The sequence below is a fragment of the Drosophila elegans genome, unplaced genomic scaffold, assembly GCF_018152505.1.
Source record: "Drosophila elegans isolate 14027-0461.03 unplaced genomic scaffold, ASM1815250v1 contig_183, whole genome shotgun sequence".
Lineage (NCBI taxonomy): Eukaryota > Metazoa > Arthropoda > Insecta > Diptera > Drosophilidae > Drosophila > Drosophila elegans.
In genome coordinates, this window is record NW_024545550.1 from 3,529,239 (window position 1) to 3,547,115 (window position 17,877).

General features: G+C 40.5%; 1 protein-coding gene across 2 annotated transcripts; it reads right to left on the reverse strand.

The window, feature by feature from the left end:
* Positions 1 to 360: 360 nt before the first annotated feature.
* On the reverse strand, positions 361 to 12,967 carry LOC108145034 (protein suppressor 2 of zeste). Of its 2 annotated transcripts, none has more exons than XM_041707401.1 (6): positions 12,701 to 12,967; positions 9,993 to 10,216; positions 9,203 to 9,458; positions 8,876 to 9,116; positions 4,524 to 8,181; positions 361 to 2,530 (listed from the first exon to the last, which is right to left on the reverse strand). In XM_041707401.1, the coding sequence occupies exons 2-5, from the start codon at positions 10,162 to 10,164 to the stop codon at positions 4,531 to 4,533; spliced, it is 4,320 nt and encodes a 1,439-aa protein (XP_041563335.1). In that variant the 5' UTR covers positions 10,165 to 10,216; positions 12,701 to 12,967; the 3' UTR covers positions 361 to 2,530; positions 4,524 to 4,530. The 2 variants fall into 2 exon arrangements, with proteins under 2 accessions (XP_041563335.1, XP_041563334.1); XM_041707400.1 differs by lacking the exon at positions 12,701 to 12,967 and adding an exon at positions 12,297 to 12,389.
* Positions 12,968 to 17,877: the final 4,910 nt, after the last annotated feature.

The window sequence follows — 17,877 nt, forward strand, 5'->3', positions numbered from 1 at the left end:
TGCAGTGTAGTGTACAGGAGCAGTGACAAAGGCCCTTGGTTTTAGCGAGCTGCCATATGTTTCCGGCAAGTGCTCGCCCACCGCCACCCACTCCTTTATGAGGCATGAAAAGCGTTGAAATCCGCAATGCCAACAAGTAAACTCCGGGCCAAGCGGGGGTGGCAACAACAAGACATCGGTGATTTGTGGACCTCGAGGGTTGGGAAGGGGTGGAAGGAGCACTGGAGCAATGGAACGCTGACGATGGGTCTGTAACTTGAGCCGACTTCCTTTGGACGAGGCGACACCTACTGTCGACGTCGATGACGTCGGGCGCTCTGATTTATCCACAGCCCATAAAAATATAAGACCACACTCGCATTCGTTTTATATTGTGTACCATTTTCATGTTTTTATTGTTTTCGAAAATCAGCTAATTTAACTTAGTGTGTGAAGGGTGTGTTTGTGTGTGTGTGTGTGTGTGTGTTTGTTTTGGATTACATTTCGAGGGTTTTCTAACAATATTACATACAGACGTGCATACAATCAGATTTCTAAACATATATGCTTTATATATTTAAGTATTCATAGGTTTATTTAGTTAAGGTGTCCGAACAGTACAATATCCGCTTAAATAAGTCGAACGTTCCGATCAAAGCCTTCACATATACAACTAGATATATATATATATATATATATATAATTGTATAATATATATATCTCAATAATAGGAATAAATAAATATACAACAATCAGGAGTCGAGCCAAAGTGTTTGGAATAGCTGGAGGTCGATCCGAGGCCTTTCAATTTGTTTGATTGCCTGGAAATTATGTTAATTTTTCGTGGCGATCACGAGGGATGCTGCCCACGAGCAGGGGGTTGCAAAAAGATACGGATAAATCAAGGGTTGGCTCTACCACCATTCTATAATCCAGCTATTCCTCTATGAAACTCATACAATTTAGTGTTTTTTACCTTCCTCCCTCATAAACTTTATAATTCATCTTTTTGTTTCTTCGCTTAGAATATGTACAGACAATATGTGTATAAATAACAAAACAAAAAATATCAGCTAAGAGCAAGAAGAGAATAAAAGTACGAAAACCTAAAGCCTTTTTTCGAGTGTACGAATATCGTAAATATAAGAAGGAGTATATCGATATCTGTATAATGCGTGTTCGTGTATATATATATATATATATAGTATTTCATTTGGTCGAAGCTCTAAAAATTAAAATTCATTTCCAAGTGCTGGGGTGCTGGTTTTTTTTTTGCCTGGCTTCGATTTTGAAATTTATGTACAAAGTTCGTGCTGCAATTAAACGTAACTCGCTTAAACAACTAATACGAAAAAGTATCTACAAGATATATTTTATTTGGGTATACATATGTATATAAATATATACGCATGTGTGTTGTGCCAGTGCGAGTTTGTTATTTTCATTATTCCGTTTCTGTTTGCTTTTGTTTATATGCCCAAGTATTGTTTTGTATCTTTATGCCTGACACGCTCGCTCAAAGCGGCGCAAAATCGTTAAAATTTTATCGCCCCGATGAAGAACGTGAGTGTGTATCGGGTATCGGGCTGGCTGTATCTTTCGCTATGTGCGAGTGTGTTCCCTTCCGAACAATCTAGCCAACGCCGCCACCACCACCACCACCACTTCCGAATTTTCACACTTCGTGGCAGTTTTTCCGAAGGGTGTGGGCCAAACACTTTCGGCACTCAGTTTGTAATCAAATATTCCTGATGCGATTTTCCTTTTTTTTCCCTATCAGTTTTTGTTTTACTATCGCCCATTTTAAAATAATTTGCTATATAATTTTTTTGTTAATTGTTTTGTTTGGTTTCGTTTGGACTTTCCCCCAAAAAAGCAAAATGCCAACCGAAGATCTATCTATTAAAGGCATGTGTTTGTTTGTGTGTTTGACCTTATCTCGGTTTAACACATATTTGCTGTTGATATTTTATAATTAATTTTGTTGCTGCCTTCGACTGCTTTCGAAAATGCCAGCGAACGCCAGCGCTTTTGATTATTATTCTCCTCCTCGCCTCATTCCCCTCTCTCTCTCTCTCTCTCTCTCTCTCTCTCTGTGTCTGTCTCTGTCCCTGTCACTCTTGGATTATTAATTAATGAATTTAATTTTGTTGGTGGCATTTTTGAAATTTGCTTGGATTATTTATTTAGTCGCGTACTAATTCGATTGCAAATATTTGCATATACATATGCAAATGATGCGGTTTCCCTATCCAAAGCAGATACTTATATTCTGTTGGCCTGTGTATATATGTTATTGCTTAGCGTTGAGTGTATTTCGGGTTAGTTCTAAGGCTTACGATCATTCTACTGATTAATTAAATTGCACTTTTTCTTCGGGAGCGAGGTTGGTAAGCTTGTGCTGCAGGTGTTGCTGGTGTTTTGCTTTTCATTCGTTTTGGTTTTGTTGTTGATCCGTTCGTTTTTCATCACCTTCAGATGTTGTCGGTATTCTGTAGATTCTCCAGCGGCGCCACAAGATACATTTGCGTTCCGCACAGCCAAAGAAACGCTGCAAAAGATACGAAATAAGAAACGGAGAATGAATGAAAATGTTATTCGCCTTTCTATGGGTGAAAATACAAAATGATGTAATGACTCTACTCGGCCGATGTTCATTAAAAGGCCAACAAAAACAGAAAAGAAAAAAAAAACGCAACACGAAACGTAGGGAACGCGCAAAACCAAAAACCAAAATAAAAAATAACATAAAATAAAAAGTGTTGTGCTAGGACTAAAAAATACTCATTACTCACTGATCTTAGGAATTAACATAAAAAAAAACAACTTTTTTTGGTAACTTTCTAAGAGGTCTGAAATATATGGGTAACCCTCAAAAATGTAAATAATATGATATTTTAAGGGCCGCAAAGGGGCGTGGCTTATATTCAAAATTTACGGGTTAGGTTACATAAGATCAAACGTACGATTCAACAAGTTTAAGCCAAATTGACTATTCATTTGCATCTGAATATATGTGTTCTAAAGTGCAGTAATCGCTTTCTCATGTCATGTTACAAACTTAAGAACGAATATCATATACCCTTTCTACTCTACGATTAACGGGCATAGGAAAAACACAGCGAAAAAGTCCAAACTCAGTGTAGTAACGTCTAAAATAAAAGCAAAGCGTCGTATGAATGACCGACCACGACCGCTGCCGAGTGACGAACGACAAAATAGAGAAAAAGAGAGAGAGAGAGAGATGGGCGGCGTGCGGGGGAAAGAGAGAGAGAGAGAGAGACAGAGAGTACGTAGAAGAAGATACATTATTTGTGTATAATGACTACTTGAGAAAAGCCAAAACAGAAAAGAAAAGAAATAACAACAAAGACGAGGCAAGAAAACGCAAAACACGAAATGTAATTTGTATAATTTGAGACTCAATTCCATCAAGTGTGGGAAATGCGCCAAAAAGAAAAATTATATAGCCAACTCATAAAGGAAGTGGAAGTGAAAAGAAGAGAAGCAATAAAGAACTAGCCAAGTTAGTGAGTTGTGGATAGTTGTGGAAAGTTGGCTCTAACCAAAGAGCTTGCGTTACTAATGTAGCGTAGAGTTTAAAAGGTCACAACAGATCGTTAAACAGAAAAACCATCATCAGAACAAATTAAAGCTAGATAATAGCCAAAGCTTATTTAAACGATAAGTTAAATAAATGAAATTACAGGATATTATAGTATAGTTGCAAGTATTTAAAACATTAGAAAATTTAACAAAATAAATCATGAAACAACAAAAATTAGAGTGAACCAAACAAAATAATTTCCTATGAGGATTACCTATGACTGTTAATCTAAAAATAAAACCTATGCATTTGATTCCTTGTTTTGGAATAAACTTAGAAAACGTGGCTAAGAAAAAAAATTAAAAAAAATTCATCTGGAAAAAATGTTCTTATTGCAAATGCGATTAATAAACAAATAGATGATTCAGGTTATTTAGTACAGTTAACGCAGAAATAATAATAAATTTAAGGGAATTTCCAAAACCTACATATAATAACCAAAAAGATGATTTAAGCTATAACGGAAGCTATATAGATAGGGGTTATAGAACAAGTTCCAAAAACGAATAAAAAGATAATTTTTTGGGCTATAAAATGCAAAAATTAATTTGGATTCACAAAAAAATTTGTAAAATTTAAAATTGCTATACTTATTTAGTTTGCAAAAAAAGAGAGATCAAATATTTAGATAACTTAAGATAAAATTGACATTAACGAATGTGTGCTGAATCCGCACTTGACCTGAAAAAGCTTTGAAAACAAAGCTCAAATCCTGAATATGCTATACTATTGTAATATTGCTTAAAAAATAAAAAAAAATACCCAACATTATGATACATTTTCTTAATACAGTGACAAATACAGAATCTAAAAGATACATTTTTCATTAAAATAAAACAAAGATATATTCTAGGGAAATCGATAAAGTACGATTGTTATCCCCGAGACATCTCAGGTTCTTATCCTAAATATAATTAAAAATCAATGTTAGACTCACCTTGTGACTAAGCGGAACTCGCCACCGGAGCATTGGCAATCTGGACGGGCGGCTTGGACAGCGATTCCGGAACGCCGGACACACCGGACACACTGGAGGGCATGGGCAGCAGCGTGCTGGCCGCCGAAACGGTGATGGCCGTCTCCTTGGGCTCCGTCCGTGATCCTCCGATTGTGGCCGCCGTCGTCGTTTTGGCCAATTCCGGGGATTTGGCCGCATTGCAACTGAGAACGGGTGGCGCCTCTTCGGCGAGGGCAGCGGCCTTGGCCTCGGCACGTATATTCAAATTGGCTGCCACTTGATCAATGGTCGTCGGTTTCTTGGTCATTGCCCGCGGCGATGTGGCTGCACTGCATCCAGTGTGGCTATTACTGCTACTGCTGCTGCTACTGCTGCTGCTGGTGGGGCTAAGCGAACCGGGATTATTGGTAGCGGACAACTTGGGCTTTTCCTCGGCCCGCACAGTTAACGGTTTGCTTAGAGCCGCTGCTGGCGTTGTTGTTGTTGTTGTTGTTGTTGGTGCTGCTGCAGCCGCAGGCTGATTGCGAAAGGCCAGAGCCGAGGGATTGGGTATACTCCTAACCGAGGCATTCTGAGGTCTCACCAACGCATTGGCATTCTTGGGCTTGCTGCTGCTAGTACCGCCACTACTACTACTACTACTACCGCTGCTGCCGGCTGCTGCTGCTGCCTTTATGGAGATCTTCTCCCTGGCCGTTGCCGATTCCGAAAGCATTTGCAAATTCTGTAGATCATCGCCGTTGCTGCCGCTGCTGCTGCTGCCGCTGATTCCGCTGGTGATGCTGCTGCTGCTGCTGCTAATTCCGCTGCTGCTAATGCTATTTCCATTCGAACTGACTGCTGTGGTCGTTGGTCCACCATTGCTGTTGGCGGATATATTCTGTTTGATTTTGTTTAAGGCTGCCTCCAGGCTGTTGCTGCTGCTGCTGCTGCTGCTGCTGCTAGTTGTTGTTGTTGTTGCTGTTGCATTGTTATTACCCGCGGGCGGTGATGTGGGCGCCAATTTGGCGGTAGTGCTGTTGCTATTGCTATTCCTGCCCGGGTTAGCTGATAAATCAAGTATGTCGGCATCCTTGACTAATGCTGCTGCTGCTCCCGTTGCTGCCGCCGCCGCCGCTGCCGCTGACGATGTGGCCGGAGTGGTTACTGCTGGCCGAAACTCGCGCAAACTCGTTTTCGACGACTTGTCCAATGCGGCGGTGCCATTGGCTTTACTTTGGCTTTGGCTTTGGCAGCCAGCTGCTGGCGGGGATTTCTTTGAATTGGCTTCTACCTTAGCGTTCGACTTTGATGGAAACGAGTGTGGAGCGGCTGTGTTGCGCAGATTTATTAATGCAGGCGGTGATGTGCGATAAGCATTGGAGTTGGAGTTGGAGTTGGATGTGGAGTTGGATGTGGAGTTGCTTGTGGAGTGAGTTTTGCTGGTCTGTGTCCTTTGCCCGCAACTAAGCGCAACTGACAGCGGCGGCGACTTGACAATCGCTGGAATCGTGGTCATCGGCAGGGGCATTGGCGGCGACTGACTCTGGCTGCTCCTCTTGGCCGCTGCTCCATGTCCTTGTTGTTGTTTGGGCAGAGCCGCTGGTGGTCCCATCAGGCGGCCACCCGAACTTGCCGGCGGACTGAGAGGCGGCATTTGCGTTGGCATTTTTCCACCACCACCTCCTCCTGCTCCTCCTCCTCCTGCTGCCTGTTTACTCGCACTATTCGAGGGCAAACGGACTATTTCCAGGGCAGGCACATGGCTATTGGGTTCGGGAAAGGAGTAGGCCGCCGGTGTGGCTCTCGGCCTGGGCGTAATTGTCACTTGGGCCGTGCTCGGCAGGGATAAACTCAAGTTGGCGGGGCACAAAAACGGCAGCACTGGCTTATTGCCCATTTCGGGACCATATGATCTCATCTGGGGATTGGGTAAGAAAGCGGCCGCCTGTGATTTGGCCGACTGGTTATTGTTCTGCATGTGCAACTTGGCCGTATAGCTGGCCATCGCCTGGGCCTGGTTCAATCTCGCCTGCTTTGCCGGATGCGATTCGTCCAGGGAGAGCGATCGCTTGGGCTGCTTGTTGGCCGAACTGGCTATCGAACTGGGTGTGGACAGGTAGCGTTGCATATTGTACATATTCCGGTTGGTGGGTGCTTGTGGCACCACAAAGTGTCCACCGGCCACCGATGATGGTTTGCGTTGGTTGTTGCTGCTTAGCGGCGGTTTAGCGGGGTTCGTTTTAGCTTGGGTTTGCTGTGCCACAACTTGATGTTGCTGCGGCGTTTGCTGATGATGATGCGGCTGCTGCTGCTGCTGATGCTGCTGCTGCTGTTTGGGTTTTACCGCCACTGTTGCTGGGGGAGAAGGCGTTGTGCTGGGCGTAAAGGCCTTGAACAAACTGGGCGGCAAAGGTGGCGATGTGGGCAAGTTAATGTCCTTGCTTTTTGCCATCATCAGCGGTTGTTGTTGTTGTTGTTGTTGCTGCTGCTGCTGCTGCTGCTCCGCTGGTTCCGTTGTGGGCGTGGGCGGAGGAGTGGGTGCTCCACCCACCACCAAGCTACTAATACTTCTTGCCTCTTCGCCCAAAGTGCGATTAAGTGCCTCCGAAGTGCTGGTATTACTATCCAATTTCAGCTGCTGCAGAGCCAATTCTCCACTGGCCAGCGAATGTGACCTCTTCAGGTCAAACTTGTGATTGGGTTTGGCCGTGATCTTCACCTTCATTTTGCCATCCGTTTGCGAGGAGATCTCCGCATGCAACTTCTTGCGCTTACCATTCGCATCCTTTGGCTCCTTGGAGTGCTTCTTCTTGCGCTTGCGATGTGAACTGCTGGTGGTGGTCGTGGAGGTACTGGCATCGGCAGTGCCCAGACTACAGCTGGATCCATTGGTCGAACTGGAGCACGAGGACATGGGCGATGCATTGGGACTGAATTTGCTATCGGGCGTAGCAATACCTTGAACTATCGGCTGCTCAATCGGTTTCAGGCCAATGTTCTTGGCATAGGTCTCCAGATCGAGTTGTTGCGAGGAGCCGGTATCCTCCAGTCGCGGACCAGCCGACATTGGCATACTCAACTTGCTCTTCATGCTATTTAGTTCGATCTTAAGCTTGGGCAAATGGCCCACACCCACACCCTTTCGATTTGCCGTCTTCAGCTCGAAATCCTCAGCATCGCCGTAGGATTTGCCCAACTGCGAGGGTGGAATGCTGACCACTATGTTCGTGTTGGCCACCAGGGGCACTTGATCCAGTTCCCTTGGCGGCACATCCTGCTCCTGTTCCGGTTCACTCTTAACCTTGGATACGGCGTAATCACTGTAGCGCATATCATTGCTGCGAAGACTCTTGAAGGTGCTGACCGGACTCTCTGGTTCCGGTTCCCGTTTGCTCGTCGCCACACGCTTGTTCTTCGCGGAGGATGAGGGTGAAACCTTCGGCGAGGTCTTATTTCGCGCCTTGGAACGCGCCGAACCGGAATCCATATCCGATTCCAGGTCCTCGGCAAATGTCACCGATTTGGCCGACTTGGAGCGACGCATCGAGTGCTCCGGTTCAATGTCCTGGTTAATCCTGGATAGGTTGTTCTCATCGTTTTTTGCTCGCTCGCTCTCGTACAGCAAAATGCGGTAGCAGAAGGCCATGGGCGATTGCTGAATGGATTTGGTGAGGGGAGAAATGGATGAAATAGAAAAAAAAAACGGGCAGGTTGACAAGGGTGGAAAATTGAAAAGTGGACATTGAACGCTAAACTGCCGACACAATTGGATTGGGTTTCCCTCACCCAAAAATCTATCGGGTAATTGAGATAAACCACAGAAAGGGACAATAGACAACCCACACAGAGGAAAAAAGGGCGGATTTCATACTTAAAACTGACCAAAGGCGATAAGATGGATCTGTTTTAAGGTCTATTTTGGCATTCGAAACACCGCAAATCATGTGAGACTTGCAACCCTGTTATCCCTTCTCATGTGACAAAACTTTCAAATTATAGTGTTTGTAAAAAGTTAATTTATTTAAGGGTTTGATTCTATCTTTTTAGGAGCGTTAAGCAAATAAGTAGATACTACTATCTCTTTTTAAATAAAAAGACTTAAACACTTTTTGCGTAGACTTTTCTAATACGACTATACATTCATAAATATAAAAAATAAATTGTGCTATCTATCATTGATTTTTCATTGTAGATTCGAGTCATTTCTCGCGGTTAAAAGTTAACTTCACGCTTTTAAATCATAAGCTACCCCTCATATAAGGAAATACACTTACATATGTAGCATTTGCCAATCTTCAGACTCTGTTTTCCTCTGTGCAGGGTAAAATTGTAATTAAAAAGCCACTTACCCGACTCCAGTTGTAACAGTAGCCAACATCCATCAGCGTGAAATTGGAGGGCAACACCTCGTCCTCGTAGGTCACCTCCACCTCAACCAACTTGTTCTCTGCCTCGATGTTGTACTTGGTGCAGAGGAAGCGCTTTAGCAACTCCACGGGCAACCCAGCGGCACATTGCAGGTAAATAATGGGTGGCACCTCGCCAGCGCCACATTGATGCAGCATGGCGGGATGGTATTCAAGGGATAAGCTATTGAATATAAAAAGGAAAATGGAAGCCCACAATTTGATTAACTGTTTGATTTGACACGTCCTACTCCTCTTATCTTTACTTACCTCACAAGTTCCGTGGAGGTGAAGAACTCCTGTTCGTTGGGCATTTGTTCATCCATCAAATCCTCATGTTGCTCCTCGAAATCCGCCAGTTCTTTGCACTCCCTTTGATAGAGGCCCGGCACTAGCTTAAAGATCAGCGATCGTAAGGTATCATCCGATTTCAGATTGAGTTCGCTAATCTCCTTGCCGCCACTTGCCTTGCAATCCGGACAGTAAACTGTCCTCAGCAGATGCTTTAGTATGCAACTGCGACAATCTACAGAGAAATTATAGGTAGGACAAAATAATACAGATTATACTTTAGGTGTAAGACAAGTTAAATTTATGCAAACATATCTGTAAACAAACATTTTAAATACAAATTTTGATGAATTCAGTAAGTTAGTTCAAGTAACAGAAGTTAGAAGTCTTAGTAAAGAAAAATATGAATCATTTCCACTTGATTTAGTAAGTAAAATAGTATATATTGAACATTTAAATCACGATCATCAAAGTATTAATTATATAAATGTTATATTTTTATGAAATCACTTAATACTTAATTTACTTTATAACATGTAAACATAACATGTAAAGATAAAAATGTATTAAGTGTTTCGTTGCTAATAAGATAAAGTTTAAATATTTTTAGGTTGAAAGTCAAACTTCAAACTTAATTAACTTAATAACATGTTAAGAACACAATGTAATAAGTTTTTTGATACTATATTAAGTTAAATTTAAAATATTTTCAGGTTGAAAGTCAAATTCGAAATCGGTGTACTTTAATGTGTATTATGATATGACTTACAGGTGTGATAGCAATAATCCACTGTGGTTGGGTCGATCATGTAACCGCGACAAAGTCGGCAGGTTATCAGATCGTGGAACTGCCGAACATCTCGAGATGCTGGGGATGCGGAATCCATGTCGGTATGTGACGCCTCTGGTTGTGCAGTTTTGTGCGTGATTTGCAGGTGCATCTTCCAGTCTATTTGCCAATCCTAACTCTTAGTAGCCTCTTTTTTGGGTGTCCTGAAAAAGGGACAACGGTCGGGGTTAAGTTGCGGAATTTCCATATACGGCATGTGCTCAACAAGTGACAAGTGACAACTGATGATGGCTAATCAACTGTTTAGGTCTCCCCATAATGATGACAAAGGCTAGAGGAGAGCTGTTAACAATGGCCAAACAACAAAGTTGGAAAAAGACACACACAACTGTGAGAACCGCCAGAACAGCCAGCACAATCCCATCGCCTAACCAACATCATATTCACATTCACATCACCATCATCATCGCTGTCGACATTTGTGGTCGTCGCTCGTCAACAAAAAGCCACAGAGGCTGATATATCAACCGTGTATCTGTATCTTGTCCCAAAAGATACGGCAACGTCAGCACACTCGCACAAAACAGAAAACTTTAGACTAGTAAGGCAGCCATCCATATCCATGAATCGGAACAATGTGCTGCAAGCTCACAAAAATATGAATAAAAAAAAAAAAACAAAAAAAATGGAAAAGAAGAGCACAAAAGTAGCAACTTTGTGGGTGGGTTGGGGGGTGGGGGGTGGGGGGTTTTTATTTGGGAGGTGGGGTCTTTCGTGCGCCCTTCGTGCCACAGAGGGCACCTAACGAGAGAAGCCGAGAAGAGCCGAGAGAAAAACACAGAAAGCGATGTGCACTCGACGGTGTACTTGAAGCTAGTTTTAGCTCGTCGTCCCTTCTCTACTTCCCCCACCCCCCACACCCCACACCCCACACTTCCCATAAAACTACGAAAATTACGCTTTTGTGCCCTGAACACCAAGGGGAAACTGAATTTTCATCATTATGGCGATGCCCTGGCGATGATTACGAGTTGATGGCAGGCTGCCGAGAGTTCAGGGCAAGGTTCAGGGCATAGTGGATCAGCAGGTTGTTCGAAGACCTCGCCTCAAAGGTTGCTAGGAACAGCTCGAGATACTTTATTTTAGATATATGAAACCAGAGCCATCTTCTTTATAGAAAGCACCTTAAAATTATTGAATATTCAACAAATTTCGTCAAGCATTTTAATTAAAAGTTATTTTTTATAGAAAAACGCAAAAAAAAGTAAACATTTAATACTAAAATTAAAAATAAAAAAAATTTGTTCGAAAAAAGTATCAAATTCCATAAGGAGGTTGATTAGATTTCGATATCCAATTTTAAAAGTTGTAATTTTAACTAATTTTTTTGAATCCAAGTTTTATTTTAAATAAACTAAAGTTTATAATTTAGTGAGATTACACTAAGATATATCAAGTTTTGTAAAATTTTAAAAATATAGATAAAACTGATTTCTTTAAAAATAATCTGTTATTTACAATTATAAGTTTTGAATGTTTCCGATCTCTGCTTCTGTATGTTAAAAGTATGATTGTTTTTAATAATAAGTATTACCACCTAATAAGATGTCTTGTAAAGACTTTTTAGCTTACTTGAAGATTATGAAATAGCGACTGATAGTTGGCAATGCATTATTCATTATACAACTAAGTATTCTTCAAATAAAACCACTTATTAATCCCACAGCTACCCAAATAGCAGTCCACCACCCACCGCAAGGCGCTACCAAAAGTCGCATCACTTCGCTTCACCCATTTTTTGTCTTCGTTGCTTTTTGATTATTTTCGCTTGCCGCTCACGCGAAAACAGCACGAAAAGAGGGAGATAGGAAGGAAAGGGGGGGGCGAAAGAAGAACGAAGGAGGCTGTGCTAGCAAAACAAAAGGGCAAACAAAACAAAAACAAAAGGCCGAGCGGCTTGAACTAAAAGTAAGCCGAAAAGTGGGTGGTGGTGTGGGTGTGCCCACGCCCACTCAGCTGGAAAATGACGCTGTGATATTGATGACGTCGCTGGCGAGCTCTCTTCTTGATTTTCCTTTCCCGCTTTCTGTTTATACGCCGCAATTTCGTAAAAGGCGCGCACTCACACACACATGGTCACAGCTTGAAAGTGTCGGCAATAACAACAATTACAGTTAGGCCGGCACGGGCGCCCGCAGGGTGGTTGCACACACACACTAGCACTTTTCGTCTCTCCCACTCTCTCTCTCCCTCACACACACGCAACAAGCTGGCGAGACTCACAAAAAAGACGAAAACATGGACGAAATGTGCGAAAAACAATCGTAACAACTGGGGAACGAATTTCCCGCGGCCGCGTCCAGAGTTCAACTGAAATCCAATTCGAAACGTCGACGAAATCCAACAGCCACTTGCTCTCAATTCGCCGCTGAAGCGAGAGCGCACGACACAAATTTGTATCTATTCGCCGCGGCGAGAGAGACGGCAAATAAACTTTCTACTTTTGCGCGGGCGCATTTTCGCCGCCTGGTCGCGTTTTTCTCGCCGCACGACGAAAATTCCAATACGGCGAGAACAACACGCACGCACACCAATTCAACTGTGTTTACAAAATTTTCACCCGTTCACACACACACAGAGGGAAAATTTCTTGTGTTTTTTTTTTTAATATTTTCCCAAATACGTACTCAAAACAATTGCGTCGTATTTTCAAGATTTTTCCTCCAGATCATTTTCTGTTTGGGTTTTCCATTAAGCCAAATCCATTTGCCGACACCGACACACACGCGCTTTCGACTACTCTGCTGCTTCTTCTTCTTTAGCCACTTCAGCTGCTGTTATCGATTTCTCGTACACGCACAGATTTACACTGCCTCTCTGTCGCACACTCTCGCGGCCTCTCCCTCTTACGATTTGAGTTACAAATATTCTCCGTTTCACAAAGTGCACGGCACGAAAAGTCTCCACAGACTGATTCTGATTAGACCTGCTGGCGCTGTCGCTGCCCGAAAAGCGCTGCTCGCTCTTTTACGCCCGCCCGAGAGAGAGAGGCGGACACGAGAGAGCCACACGAGTGCGCACGAGAGAAGAAACAGCAACTGGCCTACCGCGTCTCTGCGCGAGCGAGACGGCCAGAGGGGAGCGTCGAATGAGGAGGCCATCTCTGTTGCACTCCCTGAAACGCGGCTTATATGTGCCTGTGTGGGTGGCGGCGTTCCTAATTGAATCCAACTGTCAAATGAGAGAGATTAACGCACATATGTATGCCTGTGCGTGTGCCGTGTGCCCGTGTATTGGCCTTGGCGTTTATAATTAACGCAAAAATGCCCGTTTTCGCCGCTTTTTGCCTCATCTTGCCTGTTTTTTTGGCCCGCCGCTGGCATTTCATTTTGTTGAAATCCGCGGCGAACCTGTTTTTGGCCATATGCAAAGTGCGTTGGTTCGGATCATTTGCCGCCACTTGATTTTCCGTTGGGGGATTGGGTAAAAGCAGTAAAAAACCAAATTTGCATTTCAAAGGATCTTAGCATTGTCCTTGAATAATTTGCCGCACGTTCCCCCAAAATGTTTCATGCTCGGTTTTACGTTAGAACAAAAAGAGGACATTTTACGGCCGAGCATCACGTTTGATCGAGTGACGAAGATAAATGATGGTAAAAGCAAGTCCGTGACGTGGAACCCCATTTTCCTCTCGAAATTTAAAGTGCTAACTGGGCTAAAAGTTTCCAGTGCATATTTTAAGTTTGGTTTATTTTTTCTTGTCTGCTAACAACACTTCATAGTACATTTTATCAATAATTGTTTATTGAATAACAAACAGTGTATGAAATGATTTCGATAATTGGCCGGTACTGAAAATTAAAAACAATTTTATAAGATAATTTTAGCTTATGTTTACTTTATTTGGAACTTACTTTATTTGGAACTTTCGATAGAACTTTATTTACAAAGGTGAAATATATATTTTTATATTACCATTCGCCTTTTATTATTTAGCATCCGGAAAGAGTTGAGCATGGTATTTCCTTCCGGAAAAGCTAGAATTTTAGCAATTCGGTGATTTACATACTCTGTTGGTAACTTATCCAACACAAAGTCATGCTAAAATATAATACATACATACGTAATTAAGAATATGTGGAGTTATTGGACCGTCTGCTCTTATACTCACATTATAAGGGCAGGAGTGGTTTATATTGAAAAAGTCTATAAACAAATCGTATAAGTAACTATCGATTGGATTTGATTTTGAATTTTTAAGGAACGGGCAGAAATCAACTGTTTTATTGTATAGGAAAGACTTATAGCCGCTAAAACGTCTATAAAGTGCAGAATTGAGCTGGATCGCATTCCTTAAGTTGAACCGTCGGTTCACAGATTCCAGGCGACAATATTTAAATTAGGAAAAACATTCGTAATCTCAACTAGGGAATGCACCTGCAAGGAACAAATTGAAGGGATATGTTTAAATTTATATTAAACATTAAACATTACCTTTGTGACCAAGTAGAATTTAACCAGTTGCCTCCGAAAAGAATTCGTTTTCTATTCATATTAAACGATTGTAAGATATAAGAGAACGGTTTAAATTATTATTATAAGTAAGGGTTTTTAGATTCGACGCTGTCAAAAACAAATCAGCAATCTTTTAATGTTCACGTTATTTTTATCAGTGAATTGATTTTATAATGAGGGACTATCATGAGCTCTATTTCACGAATCATGCATGCGAAACTAAAATGCAATGATTGTATAGCAATTTAAACCTATTCAGTAGGTTAACTGCTCATGTTAGCCAAGTTAATAAGAGAAAATATGATTACCACCACTCCAATTTAGGGTATATGCATATGGTAACACGGCAGTACAATTAGAAAATAATATTGACATAGATTGCTAGGTATTATAAATTAAAATTAAACCTTGCAAACCCTTTAAAAAACTCTTCAAATATTAGAATCCAATTCCTGGTCTAAAAGTTATACAACAAAAAGATTTGGAACCTTGCAAACCCTTTAAAAAACTCTTCAAATATTAGAATCCAATTTCTGGTCTAAAAGTTATACAACAAAAAGATTTGGACGGGCTTTCTAAAGCGAAAAAAATATAACTTTGGATTAAACATGTGAATTTTAGTTGTGCCTATGCCTATTTTCCAAATCAAACCAATAATTTTAAAGTTATTATCGCGATTTTGTTAAAGATATGTAATTGAGCAACAAGGTTTTTTTTAATAAGAAACGTTGCCCGGAAGTTATAATGCTTTATATATGCATTAATAACATTTTGGTGGGGATACTGTTACTGTATTAATCGAGCTAAAAGGTAAAATCATTTTTAAGCGGAACATTTATTTATGTATAGGGTAACAAATATCTAATTGTCCGTTTTCTTTTTTGTTGTATTTAACTGTTTCCTGATATTTAGATCAAAACTTTAGTGCACGCGAAAGTTTACTCATAATATACGCGATATCGATTTATCTACTTGTATATTTTCTTGAGTTGAATGGTGATAAATAATTATTTATCATTATAAATTAAGAATAGACCGAAAATGTATAATTACAAACAATTATCAAGGTCAGAACCTTACAAAATTTATTTTTTTATGTATTGCGACGAAAAATAATGACTAATTTGACTTAATTACAATGTTAGAACATTTTGTTGTAGATGTCCATTACACCATCATAGTTTTGGCGAATTGTGATACACCCATGTGATCAACTCTTCATACAAAACAAATCGAAAAGCCGGTAGGAATAATCGTTTTGCTGCATATAGTAGTCTGCCTTAATTTTAGCTACACAATACAAATTTGATCAAAAACCAATTACATCTCCGACAAAACCTCATTTACGATAATTGAGATATATAGTTCAACAATTGCTCAACATGCATACTAACGTTGTGTGTGGTTGGTATTGGCAATGTCCTGAAAGAAACTATAAAAATAACTAGCAACTGGATTGGATTTTTCATTTTCAAAGAATTGGCAGGCATCAACTGTTACATTGTAGCGAAAAGTCTCGTAGCCACTGAAACGTTTCAAAGTGACCCATTCCTCTGAATCACAGTGGAAAATAGCTAAGTATTGTAGAAAAAGTATACATTTATTCACCGCAAAATCCTTATCCGCTGATTCACCCTTAACATTTTTGAACTCAGCTAGAAAATTCACTTAAGTAAAGTTTGAAATGGTGTTTTTGTAATAGTTTAATGTTATGTTGCAACCTCTATTACAAAGTAGATAATGCAGGCAGCGAGAATATAACGAAAACTTATTTAAATTTGAAAGCCTTACGTTTTAAAAACACATGATCATGAGTCATGATTTTCTCAGACGTTTTTGCTTGACTGTTATTCGTTAACAAATATGTAACAGGTAAAAGGAAGCGTTTCCAACCTTAAAAAGTTAATATATTTCTGATCAGAATCAATTTTATGAATAACAAAAATGTGCTATTTAAAAAAATGTTTTTGTTTACAAAGAAAAAAATGTACGTTGATTTTGCGATGTATTTGTTTAAGTAACAGAAACAGGTTGTTGCCTCCATACGATGGTGCAGAAGTTCGACAAATGGATACAGGGTAAGCCTAAAAATAAAACTCAATCAAAATTAAATAAGTTATTAAAATATAATTACAATTAATGGCTTTAGCAATAGAAGAATTTAGAAATTAATTAAGCATTTGCGACCTTACAAGTCCGTTTGACACTGCCCATTCGCTCCTTGTATCTGTATCGTAATTTAACAAGCTCATTTCACTACCCTTTGACCCCAACTTGCTTTGCAATGTGTGTGGAAAGTGATTACGAATGTTGTCCCCAAAAATGTGAACTGCACTTGCACCTACCCACGTAGGAAAGCAGACACACGATGTGGCTGCGGGCGAATCCTTTAGAATCCACTGGCAAAATGAATAATTAATGCTGTACTGTTCTGTGGTTTGTACGTGTGGTTAGCAAGTACAAACGCAAATACACGGAGGCAAGCTGGGTGGGAATTGGGTGGCATAATACTAATTGCATTTGCTCTTGCGTGGGCTGTAATGAGAGAATACATGGGGCTGTGGATGATTCATTGACCCTGCGGGCGCTTAGAAAGTAATTAAAAATCGGGAATAAATTTCGAATGGCTTTCAAATATCCAATTACCCTGATATATTCAGATTTCAATGATATTGAGATGCTCTGATTTGAAAACAATGGTTTTCGGAAAGGCAGTTTTATTTTAATATTTCGTCATAAATTTTTAAAACAATCTTTTTTTATTAATCGTGTTAATAATGCTAATAAAATTAACAAGATTAATTGGCAACAAATAAAAAATATTTTAAACTTGTTAAAGCCGATTTGAAACTTTTTTAAGAAAACATTATTTTCCGAACTCTTAACAAATGAACCAACTTGGACAAAAATTGTTCTAGCCAGAAATGTACCATTTATTACTTTCTCATAAATTGCAGCTTCATCGCAAAACCCTTGTCCCAAACGAAATAATTTTGACAGGTGCACTTATTACGCAGCTTTATAGCAATTACTTTCTGCCCGCCCACTTGCCAACCCACCCCTGCCGCAATTAATCGCAAATGTATGCTCAAAGTGACATTTATGAAACAAGAAAAAAAAAAGGGAGCATAATTTATTTGGACGCTCATGTGTGCGAGTAAGAGAGAGAGAATCCGAAACCAAAAATAAAGGGCATTTTATTAAGGGTATGAAAGATGAAAGATTTGCATTGCGAGCAAATCTCTGAAGCGCACTGAAATATATATTTTTTTTTTGTATTAACCCTCGAATAAATCCGCACAGTTTTTCTTTTCTCTTCTCTTCTCTTCTGTTTTTTTTGTTGTTTTTT

Excerpts from the sequence above, each read along its gene's own strand:
- LOC108145034 (XM_041707401.1), bottom strand. The coding sequence starts at position 10,164 with ATGCACCTGCAAATCACGCACAAAACTGCACAACCAGAGGCGTCACAT. Across the intron at positions 9,459-9,992 it reads GGATTATTGCTATCACACCT|ATTGTCGCAGTTGCATACTA; the intron begins GTAAGTCATATC and ends ATTTCTCTGTAG. Across the intron at positions 8,182-8,875 it reads ACTGTTACAACTGGAGTCGG|CAATCGCCCATGGCCTTCTG; the intron begins GTAAGTGGCTTT and ends AAATCCATTCAG.